At 41.7% G+C, this 18,799-nt stretch overlaps 1 protein-coding gene across 1 annotated transcript in view; it reads left to right on the top strand.

Annotated features, from left to right (window-relative positions):
• The window catches only part of LOC117822768 (vacuolar protein sorting-associated protein 13B-like), a 288,297-nt gene that overhangs the window by 180,129 nt on the left and 89,369 nt on the right, over positions 1 to 18,799 (top strand). The window contains 3 exon segments of the mRNA XM_034697674.1: positions 16,397 to 16,738; positions 16,875 to 17,289; positions 17,417 to 17,554. Coding sequence (XP_034553565.1) covers positions 16,397 to 16,738; positions 16,875 to 17,289; positions 17,417 to 17,554 — 895 coding nt within the window.

Here is an 18,799-nt window from a genome sequence, read left to right as displayed (position 1 = left end):
GCACCTCTTGGCTGGAGCATGTAGGTGCAAACACTCATACAGGTATGATGTAAACTTTTAAAAACCAACATCACAATCTTGAGCTGGATCCTGAAATGGACAGGAAGCCAGTGAAGAGAAGCCAGGACAGGCGTGATGTGATCTTTCCAGTCAGCAGGTGTGAAGCTTCATTTTGAACCTGCTGTAAGTGACGAAGAGATGATTGAGCAACACCAAAATATAAAGAATTACTTATTTTACCTCCCTGGACGTCTGATCCAAAAGAAGCTTGTTTTTACAACTAAGCTTGTTTGTTTGTTAAATCTGAAAGAACTGTCGAGGGGCAACTGTATCATTCTCAGTATCCAGTATGGGAATGTATCTGTAGTGATCATATAGATGATTTCCTGGAGGTTGTGAATTAATTCAAGTTCTTTGAAGTTCTTGGTTCTCTGATCACTGAAGTGGACTTTGGAGCAGAAATCACACAGTGCTTCAGTAGCTGTTGGTTGGTACTATTTTAGAGTAGCATCTGCAGCGTTGGTGGCAGACTTCGTACAACACCAGGTGTAACTAGCAGTGATGTCTTGGATCCCTGGCACTCTCAGCCTATACAAAAATTAAAGGTAATGAGTCTGAGTTTGGCACGGTGAAAACTGTGGTGAGTCAGCCCATAAAAGGACCTCCTGGATGGACAGTGTTAACACAATGCTGAGCAGCTGTACCACACAGTGAGGGGCTGCTCCTTCTTTAGAGTCACTTTAAACCAGGCAGTAAAAAATGTTCCTGTGTGACCCTCAGCAGCGAGGTACCCCACAAAGCCATATGCCCGCTATGAGGCATTACACAAAGTGTGGACCACATCGCAGCTTATGGAGAGTCCAGCTCAGGGGTTGATGTAGCATCTCGGTAAAGTGAAACAGGACCTCCTCCAACTAGGTGTGCAGCAGGTCTTCTGATTAGGCCGTCTCTCCGTTCTCTCTTTTATCCCGCAGGTTGTCGATCATGACAATCTCTTATTTAGCCCTCTTTATTTAGAGTGCATTGACCAAAGTATGTCAGAATGACTTGATTAGCATCTTAAAAATAGAGTACGTTGTCGTCTTATTTACAGTGCTTGAAGGGCAGGGTGTCAGTTTGTGCCACTGCCCAGGCCTTGTGCTGATTCCACTTGGTATTGTTGGCCCTGAGAAATCTGTGTTCAGCTGCGACCTTTTCTCCATTGGGAGGTTTGTAACTCCTGCTAAAAGCTGCACTCTTCAGTTCCTGTAGGAAGTTGCTATTTCACAGAAGCAGCAGTTAACAAAAACGTAACCAATCATGCTATAATGTTGTGTTCGTCAAGCAATTCAACTCCCCTGCAGATGTTGGCATTCATGTGCATCACCAGACTCTATTCCTTATTATTCACAATACTAACCTGCAACCATATCCTTTTTGGAGACGGTTGCTCTGATGGTTTCCCTGAAAGCTAAGTAAGATGTGATCCATACTTCAGTTCCACTCCACCCCTTCTCTCCAGCTGCTCCAACGTCTGACATGCACGGCAATTATTTGTAATGATTTGATGTTTCTGTGAGTGATTTAAGGACTGTCCGTAAGCTCAGCAAAGCTAGGGAAATCGCCGTACTCAAAAGGCCCCATGGGGAATAAATACTGAACTTGAACTTCATTTATTTAATACACACATATCTGGAAATGTATATATTTAAGGAATGTATATAGTTTGCATGTAAAGAGCAAACATGTCTACTACACATATGTGCAGAATACATTGAACCATGTAGCATTAAACTCAACAAGAGCAGAGGAATAACATTGTAGTGTGCAGGCAACATGCATCACTAGAGCTCATACTGCCTTTTAGCTATTATGCACAAAAATAAACGCAACACCCTCCACGGACTATGAATTCTTATTAAAATGCAACTGTAATTGCATCAGCTCTTCCCTTTAAATGGACAAAAGAGCAATGCTGCCATTTGGTATTAGCAGCATTCGGTTTGAGGAAACTACAGTTAACTGAAAGATGCACATTACAAAACAATTAGCAGGGACTTTGATTACTCCGACCTCGTTATCGCTTCAAAAGTCACATGGTTGGCTTTCAGGGATTTTTTTGTTGATGTTGAAATTGTTTGATGATGCATGAATATAAAGACACTACCTTCTAATTGACAGAGAGCGCGCTCACTGAGCAGAGGCTGTTTAATATATACTACAATTAAGATCTCGCAATCCTCCTGTTTTATAAAAACGAGTACAGGAAAGTCAAAGTGTGAACTTTTCTGATTTATTTATTTATTTGTTTGCTTAGTTGTTTATACGGTTAATGCTAAGGAGGCGCCTGAGCTGCATCTGGTTTTGATTTGGGTGATCTCTGAGCCCCCCCTTTGACTTGTAATGAATGATTCATGGCTTGATTCTGTCAAGGGGCAGCTAACGGCTGCAGAAGGTTCATCCAGGTTCAAGGCAGGATGAGAAAGCTCAGCTAGCAGCTATTCTGGGAGGTCCATTTAAAATCCCCACGTGCACACACACACACGCACACACACACACACACACACACACACACACACACACACACACACTTTCTTTAGATAAGGTTTTGAGCTTGTATTTCTCAAGGTAATACTGATACTAAATGTTTTGTTCCTTCCCTCAGTCATGTTTTCCAGTTATTACAGGGATGACAACAGTAAACTTTCCTCAATCCAGGATCCACTTTCATGCTGCCTCAGGCTGGTTTAAGTGAAACGGATAAGTCCCGTGGGTTCAGGGTGATAATATAATGATCATTCACCCAGTACTGAAATATGAAGAACATATGCATGGGGAAATACTTCTGCTGTGATCTAATATTTACTTATACAGTCACAGTTTTTGGGAACTCTCAGTCTTACTTTCACTTTTATGACACCATATTCATTTCAGGTGTATTATAGTATGTTCTTTACAGCAGTGCTATTATAGAGTGTAGCAATATCATTAACACTGAGGTCGATCAGTGTGTATTCACATCTGTGCAGCTTCACAGACTGGAGGTTACCCGCACTAAATGTAATCTGGCTTTGATTTTTCTGGACACTCACTGTTAAACTATTTGTACCTCCATCAATCTTAGTGTTGTAAGTCTTTTGGCGACCGCATCTGTCCAGTTGCTTGGCTCAAACGCTGCAAGACAGGGGCCAGTATGACTCAAACATGGCCGTGTTCCACTTAGGAGAAGCTCATTTTACAAGCTGCAGAGCCCTCTAGTGTTGGTTTCACTACAGCATCATGTGATCCCATTTCAAACACCAGATCCAGAGGGCTGCTTCTCCTTCCTTGCAGTCTGCCAGTAGCCTAGCTGTTTATCTGTAGCTGACGCACCATCAAATCTCTTCATTTTTGCCTGGGGTATAAACTCTTAATTTAAACTGGGTATGATTAGGATTGACTGACTGGATGGAATAAAACAGATGCATGTGTCCCACTGCTAAAGCTTACAGTCATCATTTTGAAAAGCAAATGGATAGTTTTTGCAGCACCAGAGTCTAGATTTGGTGCACATATTCAGCTTTTTTCCGTAATCCCAATTTCAGGGATATTACCCATGGGACAGTTTTTTTGTTCTGTGTTTGAACAATCTGTCCAAAGAAGTCTATTACAAACATCTCCATGTTGTCAAACATCTGGTGAAGGGGAATTGGTTATTGTTTGTGAGCTTCAATAAAGCATTTCTGCTTTAACAGTCAGTGCTGTCCCCAAGAGTTTAAAGAGCAAGAGTTTAAATTAAATAACACTCCCTTGCTCACTTTCTTCTACTTCCTATCCGCCTTGTTCCTTTTTCTACTCGTTTTATGAATCGTTCTGTTTGCCTTCAACAGATTCTCCACAATCCCATGCACCAGTTTTAGAACTTGCTCATTACCCCTCACAGCTGTGTTTTATCGTCTGGGTTAATGAATTTGTTTTGTATGGGTTTTTGGGTTCCCCTGCAGTGATGAGGTGAGCCAGGCATGTGGGAAATGTGTGCAAGGCGTGTGTGTTATTTTTAGTCCTGTCCAGTCACTGAGCTGTGCTGTGAGAAAATCTGTGCCCAAAGACAAACACCCTTAGACTCATTTATTAGGACCCTTCTATACATACAGATGTTTCTTTATTTTTCATAATCTGTCATGTTCTTTGTCGTGGAGCATGCAGCTCAGTTTGCAGATCCATTACCACTTAAATCATAATTAAGATGCAAGAAGTAATTTACAGGCAATACATGAGCACATGTGTTGATCTTAAAAGTCTGTGCATTATTGAGATGTTTATTCAGTAGTCATTCATTTAGTATGGTCTGCCATAGATTGGCCTCCTTTTTATATTCTGAGGTTAATGTGTCATCCCACACACATAGATATTTGCACAAGCAAAGCTATGTACACATACACTACCAGTCAAAAGTTTGGAAACACCTTGAGACCATCAGTTGTGTTGTTCAGAGGTAGGGTTAGTACACAATGGATAGCCCTATTTGACTACTGTTGTAATCCAGATTATGGCAAAACCATGTTATTGCATAGTTTTGATGTCTTTGGTGTTAATCTACAATGTTGAAAATAATTAAAAGGAATGAAAGCCATTGAATGAGAAGGTGTGTCCAAACCTTTGACTGGTAGTGTATGTTGCTGACCTGTGTGCATGAAGTCGTGTTTTCAGCTCTGATGTTGTGCTTTTTGTTTGACAAAAACAAGAGTAAACCATAGCTCTCACACTTCATATCATTATGTCACCTCAATGAAATACATGTCTCTATGTAGGTTTGCAGTGCTTACTGTATGAGCATTGAGGGCATCACTGTCTGGCTGCCGTGTTTGCCACGATGACAAGTGCCAGAAGTATTTATGGTGATCCACCCATCTGGAATAACATCATTGATTGACCCACATTTTTTCTCTTTATTCATTTAGTTTCATTCACTTGGATTTAATTGAATGACTTTATTGAGAGGAGGTTTAAAGAAAGCCCTTTTGCCAGAACATGATTAAATCAGTATTAGTTTGGTGAAAAAAAAAACATCAAATACAGTGTGTCTAAACACTTGTTTAAATATATGCACATTACTTACAGTAAGCATTAATGCCCTTGTCTCTTTCTCTAATACAGAAAGCAAACACACACACACAGAGTCAGCCTGGGTCAGCCATGTGCTTGCACCACAGTGTGAGAGGAAAATACCCTCTGGTGCAGGGAAGTCCCGCTCTGCTTCATCCTCCACCTCATCCTGGCATGATTACACGCATGAGAAACAGGGCTTTAGACTTCCTCCAACACTCAGGCACACACACACACACACTGATGACTGTGCACACAGAAATACTTAGTAAGGCTGTGCTCATGTTCAGAACGAGGTATCAGGCCTCACAGGAACATCTAAATTACGTTTTTTAGTAAACACACATGGGGGAAACCTTTTTATCGCCTATTACCTACCTTATCTCTACACTTCCTACCCTCCTTTATTTCTGTATTTCCTTCCTTTATTCGTTTGCCACATCACTTCACATACGCATCCCTATACATCATTACTTGATTCTCAATTACCTGTCTGTTTACCTTTATTTGTCTCTCCTTTCATCCCCCTTTCCCTCTTTTCATGCTGCTTCGTCTTTCCTCTTATGTTCCTGGCTCTGCTCCTGGTTGTAGAAACTGTTGGTCCTTTATGAGATTACTTTTTAAGTATCTATCTGGCTGACAGAAGGGACTATTCCTCCTCTGGAAAGAGTGGAGTTTGATATTCTTCAGGTGACGACATTACGACACTCTCACCTCTGTCGGGTCTTGAACACCAACGATGAGAACAGGCACACAAAGTGGACTAATGTAGTATCATAAATCACCAGAGGTCCCCAACAAGAAGTGGGCCTACTGTTGTGGGAGGTTAATTTACAGACAAGATGAGCACAGAGGTTGAGAACTGTTTGGTTTGTACTGAGGTTTTAGGTCAGCGGGGAGGAGTCTGTTTTTAATGACGCATGCTTGTGCACATCTTCTATGTGGCTACAGTTAAGTGCATTTGCATGGTGAAGCATTTTCTCATAGTTGTGTCATCTTTTTCTGACTTTTTAAGGAGTCAAAGCTTTCCACGACTCCATGTCCCTTAATGTCCTGACAAAACCTGTGGAACAAATGGAGACCCTTGGACCCCTCAGTTTTCACTCCAACGCTACCGTCTGACGGACTCACGCTGGAAGATTGAATTCTTGGTGACCTATTTTACCTCTTGTGTAACAACTTAGCTCTCATGCATAAAGTAGTATTAGCAGAATGTGGAAAGCGAGTAACACGGCTTATCTAAGCCAAGGTGTTGTTGACAAGCTTGGCTCAGTGAGTGATCTGAGCTGGATCCTTGTCTGTTTATGTTTAAAGTAAACCATTTCCAAGACTGCTCCTCTCTGTGATGAGTGTTTCATTTTGTCTCGAAGCTGTTGAGATCTGAAGACTGAGGTTTCATCAGAGACTTCCAGGACAGTGAGGTGTTGGAGGAGCTTTTATGTGCTCCAGTCAAACATGTATCCAGAGTGGAAATTTGAAGCACGAAAAAGGAACAGCGTAGTAAGAAAAACAAGGAACCTTGAAAGAGAATGGTTTATGACAGAGAATACAAAGGAAACAATGAGTAAGAGAGAAATCAACAGAGATGAGGCATGACACAGTGAGAAAGAGTTCTGAGGAGCCTGAATCCACTGTTTGCTTTGATTCCTGGCTCTGTTCAAAGTATTTAGCTGTAAATGTGGAGACTGTTGTTCCTGAGAGCACAGCTCCTCACCAGTCAAGCTGGCTATTAACCGTCTCTGGGGGCCGGATCCCTTTCACTGTGACCCCTCTCAATCCTGCTTGGTACTATTTTCCTTTGTCCTGTTTCTGCTGAGAGCAATAATAAATAAGGCTCCCTGCACAGGCGTCTCCTTTTCCATTCTGGCTGCCTTACATCTGTTAAGTAAGGTTCGTTGTCTCAGCTTATCTTAAACATACATATTTTCATAGCCTGTGTTCATCTTGCTGCCTTACTTTTGTTATGAAAGCTGATTTTTTTTCCAAGGCTTGCTGACCCTCCTCTGTGAATCAGCTGCTAATTGACAGCCAGTCATAACAACTTACCTCGCTGGTCAGCCCAGCACCACTACCAACCGTCTTCTTAAACCATAACTGTTGCTCGTTGTGAAGTTGTCCCCTTGGAAACTCAATCTATTTGAGATCAGTAGCAGCTGAATTTGCTTTCTCCTGAAGCGGTTCTTGCAAAATTAGCGTGAAAACTCCAAATAAAGTCACAGAGGTTGGAATTCTATTAGAGCCTGGAAACACAGTCTCTTTGAGGAGCGGCACCAGGCCCCCACCTTGAACCCTGGCATCTGGTGTCAGCTCAGGTGAGAAGGGGTGATGAGTACCCTCTCTCTGACTGTAAGGGAAACAGGGTCACACACTAAGGTGACTTTATGAGCAGGGAACTCAAGGGCAACTTGTACACACACCGTCGTACACTTTTTCAATAAAGAGCCCAGAGTTTTTGTCTGAAGAGGTGAGACAGGAAACCTTCTTTTCACTGCACCTGTAAAAGCAAGATCCCACCTAGAATAACAGGTGATGGAGAGTATTGGGTTTGCTTTCTGTAACTTAGATGGAGTGAAGTTAAAGCATATGTTCACAGAGCATGCATGTGGGTTTGAATGTGTATAAAAACATGCATGTTGAACTGCTGGATTTAGAAATGTACAATCCTTTTTTTTTGTCTTAAGTACTACTGACTCTCTGTTGGATTGATCTCATCCGCTGTTGTCTGTCCAACTCTATCCAGGGTACAAATTATTGAGCATAGTTTTTGCTCATGTTCATAGAGGCAAACATTTCAAAGCATTTGATTCCATGCCATTCCATGCTTCTTAAATCTGAACACAGCTACATTTTATGCTGTGTTATTCTAAACAAAATACTGCAGAGAGCTGGTGAGGTAATAATTTGAAAATGTCACTAAGATTCAGTGCAATCTGAAAACTGCCAGAGATGGTATGTTGTACCTAAATATACATGGCACGTGCACAGGAGGTCAAGGTGTAAGATAAAGGGGCCTGGCACCAAGCAGTTTTCTCCTAAAGCCTAGCCAGAGAATTATGTCCCTATGACTTGTCAGTTCCAAGAGTTAGAACCACAGCGGACAATATGTTGATGTTTCCAAAGAAAACAGGTTAACTTCGGCATGGCTGTATCTCTCTCAGATCATCTGACCACCTCAGGGTTCAGTCTCAACTCACCTTGAGGGAGCTTTTAGTGTTGAAGTGGTTTTGTTCTTCACACCTGGTGTATGGCTGATCCAGACTCATGATATGCACAAAGACCTCGGTCTCTTCAAGACTAATGGAAATAAGCGTCCCTTCAGTCAATCATTTAAAGGTACATTGTATACACTACCCGTCAAAAGTTTGGAAACACCTTCTCATTCAAGGGTTTGTATTTATTTTAATTATTTGAAACACTGTAGATTAATACCAACGACATCAAAACTATGAAAGAACATATAGGGAATTATTTAATGAACAAAACAGTGTTAAACAAAGCAGAATATGTTTCATATTTTAGATTCTGTAAAGTAGCCCCCTTTTTCCTTCATGACAGCTTTGCACACTCTTGGTATTCTCTCAGTCTGCTTCATGAAGTAGTCTCCTGGAATGGTTTCTAATTCACATGAGTCTTTTCAAGAGTTCAGCCAAAGATAGCAGACTGTTACCTGACTTTGTTCAGTTTTGTACAATACTTGAATGACGAAATCAAAGAGGATTGGGCAAGCTACACTTGATGGCAAGGTCAAAGTGGGCATCAGTCTCCCACGCCAAAGCAAGCCAAGGAAAAAGCATCAATAGCAATTTTATTATGTGGCATGAAACCCAGGAGTATGGAGAATCTGCAATAAGTGTATCCCCAATCCAAGCAGCCATATAAAGGTCTTCATGTGGAAATGCCAATATTTTCACCATACTTTAAAAGGCTGTTTCTTCAATGCTGGGTTTATACCTTCTGGTCTAGCCAGTAGTAGGTTCTTGCAGAGGGTAAGATCAGAGCCAGTTGGCAAAGAATTTAATGAAAGAAGAGAGGGCAATCTTTAAAAGAAAGGACTCAGACAGTCTATGATCAAAGCTATCAAGACAAACCCACCGGTACTCCTGTTTAACATTCACTCTCACTCTTTCCAAAGTATTTCTTTAAACCATACACTTTTCAAAGTCTGGCCTTCATCTTAAATTTATCGCCTACCAAATAAAATGCAGGGAGTCTGGATGCAGTTGTCCAAACATTTATATGATAAAAAGTTAGTAAAGATATGTTTGTGCTACATGAAGAACACACAGGTCATTTATCAGCCACATTTGTTTTGCCAAGTTCTCGATCCAGCTCAAGCACCATGCTGACTTAATAATAAGAAATTAAATGTCTTAACTGTCCCTGTGTTGTTTGCCATGATGCTGATATCTTGTTAATCATTAAAGTTGGAAGCTTTTGCTCATAATATCCTTTCAGCAGCATCTGTTTTCAGCCAAGACATTATGTCGGATAAGCAGAGAAAGTCTGTGTATCATTCCTGAATGCTTACATCATGATAGCCGAGCCACTTTCCCCCTTTGTTTGTTTTCACTAGCACACTTGTGGTGTTAATCTAAAATATAGTCTCTGGGCATTCTGAGCACTTCCTTCAATGACCAATGCAACTACTCTGCATCCTGTGTTGTTGTTGCAGTATGGAGTAGTTCCTCATAATCATCAGCGGACTTGAACAGTGGATCTGAAACAAGGTTTTGGTTTAGATCGATCAGCGTGCTGAGGATGACTGAAGCAATGTGCCTCCTGTTTAGCTTTAAGGGTGGTGTGTCTGTAAGACCCTTTAAATCATTCTTGATTGCCAAAGCTCACGAGCATGGCATGATGGGTTTGGCAAGCTCCTTTGAAAACCTGGAGTCGTACAAGGAAGGCCAACTGAACTTGATGAGCTCACATTTAACATGCTGATTACAACACTGAAGGCTGCTGAATGTCAGAGCTCTGTAATCAAGACTCCTTTACTATGCAGCGGCAATCCACATTGTGTTTCCAAGAACTCTAAGTTTTGTTCAGGAGAGAACCAGTTTTGGAGCAAAGTTGATTACAAAACAAAGACTTTAGCATCATGTTTACCAGAGTCATTTTTTGTAACAGAGTCCTGGAGTTTCACTGATGTGCCACATGTTGGGGGTATTAAAACTTTCAACATGCATCTCCCTGTCTCTATTACGTTATACTCTATCACTAGTTTAGTTTTTTAATTAATTCTGATTTGTTCCCCATCTTTCATACAGCACGATAGCTTATTCCTCTTTCTTCTCAGGGGTGTGTCCTGCCTCACCTCTGACCGTTTCTCTTGCCTTTCTCTGAGTGTGTGATTTAGTGACATCTGTCAGCAGCACCTTTTATGAAGACGCCCAAATGACACAAGTTCTGTTTTTGACATATTTCACTCGATACCCCCTTAACAGGTGATCCTGTCCGTTAGTGACATAGCTTATCATAGCAATCAAAAATCAGGATAGTGCATACTGACATCCACAGCAACCAGCAGCTCATAACTTTAAAACGATGGTTTGAGAGGGTTTATAGTCAACATTAGATGTTGCACTTCAATGTGTTAACAGGAGGGGGATTGTGTAGGACCTTGTGCATCAGACGTTGTAGATCCATGTCCAGTCCGTCTTCGATCCGTCATAGCACTGGATCTGATAGGTTTCTATTTTAGTCAATGTGTTAACTTTTCACTGGATCCGCTCCTTTGCGTTCCGGCTGCGTCTCTGATCCGGCAGGTCGGAGCCCTTCAGATCAGATACGCAAGACTTCTATTTCTCCCAGATGGCAGATGCACAACGCATCATTCTCAACAGAGCAGATGGAGCGGGACAGGAAGTCAGGCACCAAAACAAAATGAAAACATCCGGTTAATTTTCAGAATAAAACACTCTGTGTTATCACCAGATCGTATTTCACTTAACTACAACAACAAACCGTCATGATGAGCAGAGCCAGACCTGGAGTCAACAGGTCAGAGGTTTTCAGAGGACCATAAAGACAACATGGATGAGGAGAATCCTTGATTCAGTTATTACTGGGGGCAAACCTCGGTCATATGACTCCAGCTCTCTGGCGGCCTTTCTCCGTGCTGTGTTCTGAAAAGGCAAGAGACCAGAGAGCATGGAGCTGGACAGCAGCGGATAGGAGCCGGATCTAGTGGAAGTCATTGATCTTTGATGGTGATTTAATAAAAATAAATGAAAACAAATGTAAAAATGGTCAGCAAATGTAGCAGCAGCCAAATACATACTCGGGCTGCCCGCCCAGGTATTGCTTGTGACTGGTTAAACACTGTTCATTCTTTCTTCCCCTTTATCATTTTGTATCTTTGTTTGTGAGCCAGGCCTTTTCAAAGCCATATAGCTATTTTTACGAACACCACCTCTGCAATCTTAAGTTTGTCCTCTCACCGCTCCTCAGTTTTTTTCAACTAGTTGTTTCTCATACATTTCTCTTTTTAGACCAGCCCTGATTCTCAGTCTTCCCTCTGCTACTCCCCCAGTAGGTCTTTTTGATGGAAAGTGTTTCAACTGACAAAGCGCTTTTGGAATGTCAACATGCATAAATTATGACTGTTACACGGATGTTTCCTTTTCCCCCTTTATGTAACGTGCAAGGGGAAAAAACAGTGTCTGACATGGTGAGCGAAGTATTCTCACTTTGTTATTTATCGACTCGTTCCAAAGCAAGGATTGAGGGGCTAAGGAGAGGAGCTCTGAGGCCAGAGAACTAAAAGGATATTGTCTCTCATGCTCCTTTGAGAAACATCCTGTTAAACCCTGGAGGAGAAACACCACCCACCAGCATTAGGATGGAGGGAGCTTGTTAAACTGGCCGCTCCAAACACCCTAAGCTTTGGAGTGTTCTGTGTTTAAAATTCAGTTGACAGCCTCTCTGAAGCACCAGCCATCCAAGACCCAGGGTCGTGACCTTCTACGCTTCCTTGTTGTGGTTCAGTTGAAGTGCAAAGCAGGTTGCCTTTGTTACTGAAACAAAGTTGACTGTGTTCAATGACTGTCTTTGATGCCATTTTTTGCTGTGTTATGGTGTGCTAAGAGCGGTGACTTCATATTATTAATGTCTTCCTCCCTCTGTTTTCCACCAGAAAATGAGAGAATGGATTGCAGCCTTTATGGTGGTTGGTTAAGTATCGTTGTTATTAATTTCTGGGCTAAGATAAGGTATTTCTGTACTGAGGTTTTCTTTCATCAGCACAAAAGCACAAAGACGAGGCCTGGTATCGGCTTAATGGGTTTCATGTAAACAATAGTGGGTAGCACGGCAGGGGCCTAACCTGTAAACTCAGATGGAGTCAAGATACAGAAGTTAATTTCTTACAGGCGTCTCACAAGCTGGTAGCTCTACTGAATAGTCCTTTCAAAGAGGGCAGGTCACATGACCTCCATCTTTTACATGGAGTTACACTGCAGCTACTAAAAGACAGGGAACACTGCCATTAAGATTCAGTTTCCGAGAGAGCGAGAGATAGAGAGATAGATAGATAGATGGATGGATGGATGGATGGATGGATGGATGGATGGATGGATGGATGGATAGATGGATAGATAGATAGATAGATAGATAGATGGATAGATAGATAGATGGATAGATGGATAGATAGATAGATGGATAGATAGATAGATAGATAGATAGATAGATAGATAGATAGATAGATAGATAGATAGATAGATAGATAGATAGATAGATAGATAGATAGATAGATAGATAGATTTGTGTCTGTTTAGTCACCTTGAAAGGATCATCTCTGTGACCTTGGCTGTATTATAGTGCTTCCTGTCATTTACCACACATTTCTATCTTTAAACATTCACGTTTTCTTTTTCTTCATGTTTCTGAGCCCAAATTGAGCCTACTTTTCTGTCATCTGGAAACAATCAGCTGCATATGCGGTACTCCGATGTAAAAGTTGTGTTGTCATATTTAACTACTCCACCAACAGTGTGAACGGGTGGCATGAGGATGATGTGACATTAGCTTCCTCATATTAGACTTCCTCTGGCCAAGCTGTTGTGAGTTACTCTGACAGCAGTCGGGGTCAGAAGCCGTACAGATGCACTACGATATGATTGGCACTTGGGAGACTTATGATTTCACACTTTGGGGATTATCCTCCATTTTCCAGAATGTTCTGCCTAGAGACTCTTAGGGGATGACCTCATGATTGGACGATAGGGGTTTGGGGGAGTTTATGTATGAGTGTGTGTAGTCACACATTCATGATCAACTACATCCAGAGAGAGATTGCATTGGGAACTGGAAACAGCGCTTCACTGCAGCTATTATATAATGCAATACAAAGTAATTGTTGGAAAAGGGGATTTCAGCTGGGACCAGAACTGCTGCTACAGTGCATGTTTGTATCCTGAATTTATTACCCTCTGTCAATGGATAAATTGGCAAAAGGTTAAAGCATATACACTACAGAGTCCAGTTTTTATCTACCCTCTTTTTTTCAGTGAGTAAGCGCAATGGGGATATAACTTAGCCCAGAAACACAGGAAGGCTTTAAAGCTACAGCTAAGATCAAACCCTGGGAAAGTCACTGACGTTGTGTATGTTCACATGTATTCATTGGGAGCGCACTGATGCATGCGTAGTTTCAAATATATCACTAAATAAATGTATTCTCTTGTAGGTTTTTTGTCATTTCACTGCTTAGCTCCTCTAAATATAGCCTTATTTGCTCAGGGGACTCTCTTTGAGAAGGCGTGGTGTTTGTTGTAATTGTAAATGCATGTGTCCAGCTCAAATCCAGGAGAGACAGGAAGACGTAAAGAGTCTCTCCTTGTTTTTGCTTCTTCTTAGCTCCTGTGCAATTTATTTGTCCCTTCCATCATGGCGCACTACTTGGAAGGGACATTTGCCTTCTCTGAACATCTTTAAAGTACCTTCTTACTTCAATAGAAGTTTGACCTGCTTAACACAACACACATGGAGACATGTCCAGGCCTTTTTCTGCCCTCTCTGCTCTCCCCCTTGCTTGGAAAATCTTGTGTTTCTACAGAAAAGAAGTGCACATCCTGTCCTCATTAGACCAGGGAAAGGAGAGGGATCTGGCAAGGCTGATCCTATGGAAGCCCCGCACATGAGCCTGGACAGACCAGAACAGGCAGGCGGGCAGGCACGCTGCAGCGTTTTATATGGCTCTTGTTCTTAGCCTTTGATGACATTGTTTAGAATAGGAAATATCTAATAAGTAAAGTATTCTGTCTAATCTGCTGCCAGTGGGTTTAGTATTTGCCTGGAGGTCTTGAAACACTATCTCTGCCACAGCAATAATATACATTTAAAACTCTCATGGAGTGGGTGGGAAGGAGCAACGAAGGGGGGTGGGGGGACTCGGGAACATGCTGTAATAGCAACCATGTGCAGGTTGGAGCAGACTCGGGCGGGATAGGATGGGACATACCTTGGGTCTGTTGAAAACTGCTTCTCTGTGTTTCTCCACTGTTTTCCAATTCATCATAATCATGTCTGGAAAGACAGCGGTAGCTAATTCAAACCGACATTGTGCCCATTAACTTGGATAAGAAACATCCAAGGCCTCAGTAATAGAGTAACAGTGTTGAAAAGGATGATTATTAGGCACAAGTCTTTTTATGATGCCGCTGTGAAGCTGTAAGCCTCAGGTGGAGTGTTAACTAAATGTGTCATAGTGGTTAAATACTCGCCAGTTTTTCCTTCCTGTTCTCTGTGTTTTTACTTTTTATTTTCTTTCTCTTTTGTTGTTTGTTTAAAACATGAGTAATTTAATATTTGGTAGGTGGTGTTTGTTTTAATATGTTTTTCTCCTTCCCGTCCTTTGGGAGCAATCATGGCTTCTTTATAGTTGATCTGGAGAAGGCCTGTTTTGGTAGCAGAATAAAGATGCCTGTTTTCATTTTCTATTTCAAACCAGCATCTTATTGTCATGGAGGTCTCCCAGAATCCATTTATTAGACCCAAGCATGAGTATAATACACAAAACACTTTTATCGTTAGGGTGAGGCCTTTATTTCCAATAAGGATTTTAAGACCACAGAGAAAGCAGAGCATGCCTTTAATGTCTCTGTGACTGTCACATGCTCCTCTTTTTTTTGGTCCATGGTTTCAATCAGAGGAGTTGTTCGGTTTGCGCCCTGTTGTAAAGTTAAAATCTGAATACATAAAGTTTTCCTTCATTTGTGATCTGCCTCTGAAGTAGAGACACACAGCATCTCAGAATAAATTCTTTGTTATAATCTTGAGTTTCAGGCTCATTACAGTTTAAGGCTGTTGTGCATGTTCTTTGGTAATTTCGCAGATTGCAGCTGCCCTTTCAAGAGGGTTTCTGTGTCTGTGCGTGTGTGTGGAGCTTTTATTCAGTACTTGTTTGAATCTGAGATAATATCATTACTTTCAGTAGTTTTATCGTAATTCTTTTTTGTAATACTTGTAATGAAGTCTGGTTTTTATGTTTCAAGCTTTTGAAAAGGTCTTTGAGCGCCTAAGGAGTTACTCTAACTGGTATCATGTTTTCACAGTTTCAGTATTACTAGGATATGTTGGAAAAACTGAACAGCACAAAAGTCTGTCAATATTACACTTTATAGCAAATAAGTATGCTCTGGTAAATTACTTCCTCCTGCCAAGTGTTTCACTATCTACTCTGCTCCTGGTCAGTATTTTTATACTAATAGAAGAACAACCAAAGCTTCCCATGATACATTTTCTTCAGAATCAATGTTCTACATACAGTACGGAAAGGCAGATTTCCTTTCCAAGTTTTGGTCTCATGAAATGTGCTAAATGATGCATTTATCAAATTCAGGCAAAGGAGGAAAACAGCAGGGGATGTTTGCAAGAAGCAGCTATAGCAGCCGTGAAAAAACAGTTGCATGGTGTAAAACCAAAAACAAGTATGATCCAAATCAAAGTCACTGCAAAGAAACAATCTGAGGATTAACAGAGAACTTCAGCATCGAGCAGAAACCATTGAAGCACAGATTTACATTTTATGATGAAGCAGATTTATCTCTCATCAGTTTGGGAAACAGTCATACTCCACTCCTGCCAGCTAGCAGCTGCCTGCCAGCTGTTGCTAACTGTAAGCCCGAGGCTTGTTGAACATGACAGAGGTAGCTTACTTGAGATACCTCTCTGTTTTGGAAGCTCTGCTCACTGCGATGCTGAGGAGCCAGGCTTTGTAAGTTTTTACTATCTGAATATGAGACCACTTTCTGCCTGCCACTACACTTTTCTTCAGCGGAGTTAAAAGAATCAGAGTGTCCTCAGTCTTACCTTTCACTGTTTTTGTATACAGGTGCGTCCCTCTCAGCAGAAGCGTGGCAGTCGAGATGCAGTGGCAGGTGTTGACTCCTCGTCTCGTCACAGCGGGACCGGGCAGGACAGCGGCTTTGGCAGCGACAGTACTCGCATTCGCATCATCCAGATAGAGCAACAGAGTGGAGCCAGCCACCACTGCATTGCTAGACCTTCCCACAAGTCCACCATCACCAAGAACCTGAGCTTCATTCCATTTGACATCTTTCTGACCGCCAGCAGGCTTTCCATCATGACATACTCTTGCACAAGTCCTCCAAAATCTCTCCAGTCATTGATAGAAACACCCAGCACACCTGAGAAGAAGGAATCCGGGGATAAGGTAAAGAAATCCGTCTCTTAAGATTCAGTTCTGGAATTTGCCATTTATGTCAGGATGTCTAGAAAACATTAAAGTGCATCTTTTATAAAATAAGGCTTGATGCAGTACTACATGGATCTGTGTCTCTCTGCAGCAGATAGGAAGAAGTGCCCTCAACCAGCCTGAGATCCACTCTGAGATCTCTCCAGCCTCGGCCTCCCCGACTCCAGAATCTGTCCCTGCTCCTCCAGGTTCCCTTGCTGCTCTGACAGCCGAGGACATCCTCAACAGCAACACCTCTCAACCAGCCTCTCCACTGCCAAGAAGAACCCCTCTCACCCTGGAGGGCCTACCAAATCCCACCCGGTCCTCAGCTCGTCAAGCCCTTGGTGTGACCATAGTGAGGCAGCCTGGCAGAAGAGGGGCAGGGGACCAAGTGCTGGAACCTCTCCTGTACCTCCAGGTGATACAGCCTTCTGCTCTGCTCAGTTGCCATCACCGCAAGCAGAGGATGGAGCTGTCCGTGTTCGATGTGGCTTTAAGAGGAGTAGCGTCTGACTACAAGTGTCTCGGTGAGCAAGCTCCTTTAGTTTGAGAGATGCTAAAAAAACAGATTATCATTGTATCCCAAAAATCATCAAACCATCAAACCATGACACTTGTCTCTCTGCCCTATTTGTCCTCCTGATCTTTCTGCAGACCAGGGAAAATCTCTGCCAGAGTCGCTGGATTACAATGTGTTCTGGTTGCAGACAGTGGCCGGAGAGGTGGACAACAAAACAGGCATCCCTCCCCCTCTGCTCTGTCTTAATATCAAAGATTTCCTCAATGGACCAGGTAGGACTATGTGCACACACACACACACACACACACACACACACACACAATGAGACAGTCAATGGCCAAATGTGTAATTGTGGTTGAGATACAGGCCCAGATGTCATGCAGTCAGGACCAGTACTTTTATATGAAGATGGTGGCTTTTCAGCCCAGCACAGCTTCTGCTTCTACAGAAGTCGATTTTAAAAGGCGCAGCTTTTCTCACATTTGAGGTGGCGATTTTAGTGGCCCAGGTAATTCATTTAGGAAACACATTCATCGCAAGTCGTCACACGTAATGCTGCTTAACCAATCAAATCCTTTACTTGGATTAGCCTTGTGACTGGATCCAGGTGGCGTGTGATACAGACACACAAACATGGGGTAGGCAGCCGAGAGGAAAGAGAGACTCAGCGGGAAAAATACTGACTGACTCAGGGGTTGACTGAGACGATTCTGGGTTTGATTTAAAACGTCAGAGCGAGCTCACTTCTCTGTCGAACAACAGAAAGTGTGAGGGTGAGATATACAGTAAGAGGGAATAAAAGAGGGAAGCAGGTTAAAGCTGTTCAATGAGGTGCGTCACATTGTTAAAAAAAGGAATCTCAAATTAAATATACATTTTCTAAAATTAATGCACTTTATTCTGATATGCATTTTAAAGCTCTTTATGTATATTTTTAAAGCATTTCTTATTTAATTGAAACAAGAAAATTACATTCTGTTAAATTTTATTTTAGGATTTTTTTTAATTTAATAAAATGAAATTAAGTTTTGTATTATAAAAGAACAATCCAGTTCATGATAAGCATATTGAATTAAACTTTATTTATTGGTTGTGAATCATATTACAAGTCAATCATGAAATCACAGACCTTTGCTTCAAGACATTTTCTCTAACAGAACCTCCTTGAATTTAATTGGATACCCCTGTTCTATGAGTATTGTTGACCTGTTCTTTAAAAGGCCAGAGATAACAAGTATCAAAAAAAAGAGTAGAGTGTATAAACATACAAATATGAACACAGTCCTTCTCGTTGGATGTCACAAAGGTATGCATAAGTGTCCTATCAGGTGTTGCTTGAGTCACTTGATCCATTACTACCCTCTATGATTTTTGATATGGGTTGCCTATGACAGGATTATATGTCTGTCTCTGAGGCTAATATGATATTTATATGAGCGGTTTCGACTCGAGGGTGTGGCTGACATCCTACGCAAAAAGAACAGTAATAAAAAAAATGAGTAGGCTTTTGAGTTTGT

This window comes from Notolabrus celidotus, chromosome 12 (genome assembly GCF_009762535.1).
Source record: "Notolabrus celidotus isolate fNotCel1 chromosome 12, fNotCel1.pri, whole genome shotgun sequence".
In the NCBI taxonomy this organism is placed as follows: domain Eukaryota; kingdom Metazoa; phylum Chordata; class Actinopteri; order Labriformes; family Labridae; genus Notolabrus; species Notolabrus celidotus.
This window is presented reverse-complemented; position numbering and strand designations above follow the sequence as displayed.